This window comes from Palaemon carinicauda, chromosome 22, assembly GCF_036898095.1.
Source record: "Palaemon carinicauda isolate YSFRI2023 chromosome 22, ASM3689809v2, whole genome shotgun sequence".
Classification (NCBI taxonomy): domain Eukaryota; kingdom Metazoa; phylum Arthropoda; class Malacostraca; order Decapoda; family Palaemonidae; genus Palaemon; species Palaemon carinicauda.
The window spans coordinates 13,469,106-13,471,605 of record NC_090746.1 but is presented as its reverse complement, the minus strand read 5'-3'; the positions used below and the strand labels follow the sequence as shown (position 1 = coordinate 13,471,605).

The following is a 2,500-nucleotide window of genomic DNA, read 5'->3' as shown; positions in this document are numbered from 1 at the left end:
CAATAGAACTCTAATACAAGACAGTGGAAGGCCATGGGTACAAGAAGATAAATAAGATAGAACAATGAACCCGAGAGTACCCTAGAGCAATAGAACTCTATACAAGACAGTGGAAGGCCATGGGTACAGAGGATATCTTTTATCTCCCTTTTCACATGAAAATTATTAGAGCAAGAAATTTAAAGCTTTTAATTGCATACCTGAATAAATTTCCTTTCTACACAAACTGTCAGAAAAACAGAGCTATTGGATGTAAAATGCTTTCAATGGCACCAAGGGAATCTCATTCCCTAAAATATTTAGACAAAAGCTCAACGTTATCTTACAGCTTACGGTGAGCTTTGCCAAGCCCTATAAAAGGATTATACAATTATGTTGTATATTTAAGAGTCCAAGCTAGCTTATTCAATAATAGTTACTGGAGAAAGCAGCAATTGTGATGTGTGGATAAGGGAATCAGCTCAGCAATATAGATTAAAATTGATAAATTCATTGAACATACACCACAATTCAAAAGGTTTGGAAGAAAATTGGTTAAAAAAAATTATTTGACCACAGGCAATAACCAAAATGACGGGCAAAATCCATAAAACTCCCGTAACTATTGAACACTGGAATGCAAGCAAAGGTTAAGTTGAAAACTTAAGGGGTGAGTTATTTCTAATTTCCCAATTAGCTGGGAACACTAAAAATAAAAGATCTCAAAGATTGAAATAACATCTATAACATTGCCACGATTAGTAATATTTACCTTGGATGAAGACGTGCATAGCACTTGCGACAAATCATCTTATTACAGTTGTATTTCTCTGCAAGAAGTTTCAGGGAGGGCTCAATGACACCACCACGCAGGCGGAGAACCAGATGCAAAGTAGACTCTGGAAACATAATTGCATTAGATGATAACTGAATATCTTCATTGATAAGACACCAAATCATAAATTACCAGACCAGCTAATGAATATAAGGGGAGATGCAAGACTAGATGCTGAAGTTTCATTTCCTTGATATAAATAGTTTACCATAGAGTATTAATAATTTTCTTAAATGTTTGATGATTTGCAGATTATCCTGGTAACTACCTCTCTGCTTTATAATTCTGACAGCAGCTATACCACATAAACCCTAATTTAAATAACACAATTGGCTATAACCTATCACTTCCCCGGTAAAATATTCTCAACTTTCACTTATTTCACCACCCACTAAAGACTTCTACAGTTCAATATTGTATGTCCAAGAATATTTTTAGTATAGTCCCCTTCTCTTGACATAAAATGTATGCTTCTTTTATCTGTTTTCCCTTTAGGTAGCATTAATGTTTTAAATATTTCAAAAGCCACTCTGAATACAAACCGGTCCTTAAGGATAATCTTTAGAGATAAGTAGCTTCTTCCCAACTCTACAATAGAGGGAGGGGAGTTACTCCTATGACATAGGTCCTCCCTCAAGAAACCTTAATGAGGGCATCAAGTTCTAGTTATCAAGCAGTCTTTAATCAAGGGTATGCAGTCTTAGAATGCTCCCCACTCTAGAATAATCCCTAGTAGGGGTTCACTTCCACTAACTTGAAGTGTGTTTTAGAACCCTACGTGACATGTCAAGCAACCTCATTGCAACTAGTGTGAGCAATTGCGCAGCAGTTTTCATTCAGTATGGCAGTCTTCTCTGGTTTATCATAAGTGATTCCAGATCTGAAGGTCATTCCTTGTACACAAGAAGTTGTGGTGTCCATCAGACTCCCTTGAATCTCTTGATTTTATGTTCTGTTGTCAGAGGGCCGGCGGCGCCGGCCATTACCAAAGTATTGGTTGAGAACATTGACTTTCAAGAAATCTGGTAAATTAAAGGATTTATAACAGGAAAACATTCAAGACCAAGCTTAGTAGGTATGGAGGACAACACTCTCCTGATAATACCTGGTTTGTACAGAGGTAGTCTTGATTCGCCTCACTCGGTGGGTCCCAGTACAGTACTTCGTAAAGACTAAAGGCGTAACTTGCCAAACTTAAAGTCTTCACGCAAAAGTGACATTTTATCTTTTCTGGATAAACTTTGAAGCCTCTCTAGACTCAAAGGGATTACACCAAAGTCCTGATTAACAGGAAAGGTAGGTCAATAACTTACAACTTTATATAGGTGATCTTTTATTCCCAAGACATCCGTGGCTCCCAGGAATAAGAGAACCCAACTTGTTTCTTTGACGGAGGATGGGTTCTGCGTACTCAAGTCTTCCGGCGTTAACTCCACTCGCACCAAGGATTCACTCTTATCTGGTGGAGACATTACTTCTCAGGAGGGGTAAATATTTCCCAGAAAAATGAAAAATTTTAAGTAATTTTTATTTTTCCTAACATACTTACCGAGAATTACCTCTTCGGAGGGTCCTTGGACCTCTCTCAATCTCGACCAAGATTTTCCGTGCTACCCCCCCCTATCTCGCTCCCGATAGTTTCTACCCCCGCCGCCAGGATAATTCCTGCGGCCCGGATTAGGGCAG

General features: G+C 38.4%; 1 protein-coding gene across 1 annotated transcript in view; it reads right to left on the bottom strand.

Annotated features, from left to right (window-relative positions):
* RpL40 (ribosomal protein L40) overlaps window positions 1-2,500 on the bottom strand; it is a 20,690-nt gene that overhangs the window by 4,907 nt on the left and 13,283 nt on the right. Inside the window, exon 4 of the mRNA XM_068345976.1 lies at window positions 752-878. Within this exon, the coding sequence (XP_068202077.1) occupies window positions 752-878 (127 nt within the window). The remainder of the gene's footprint in view (window positions 1-751; window positions 879-2,500) is intronic.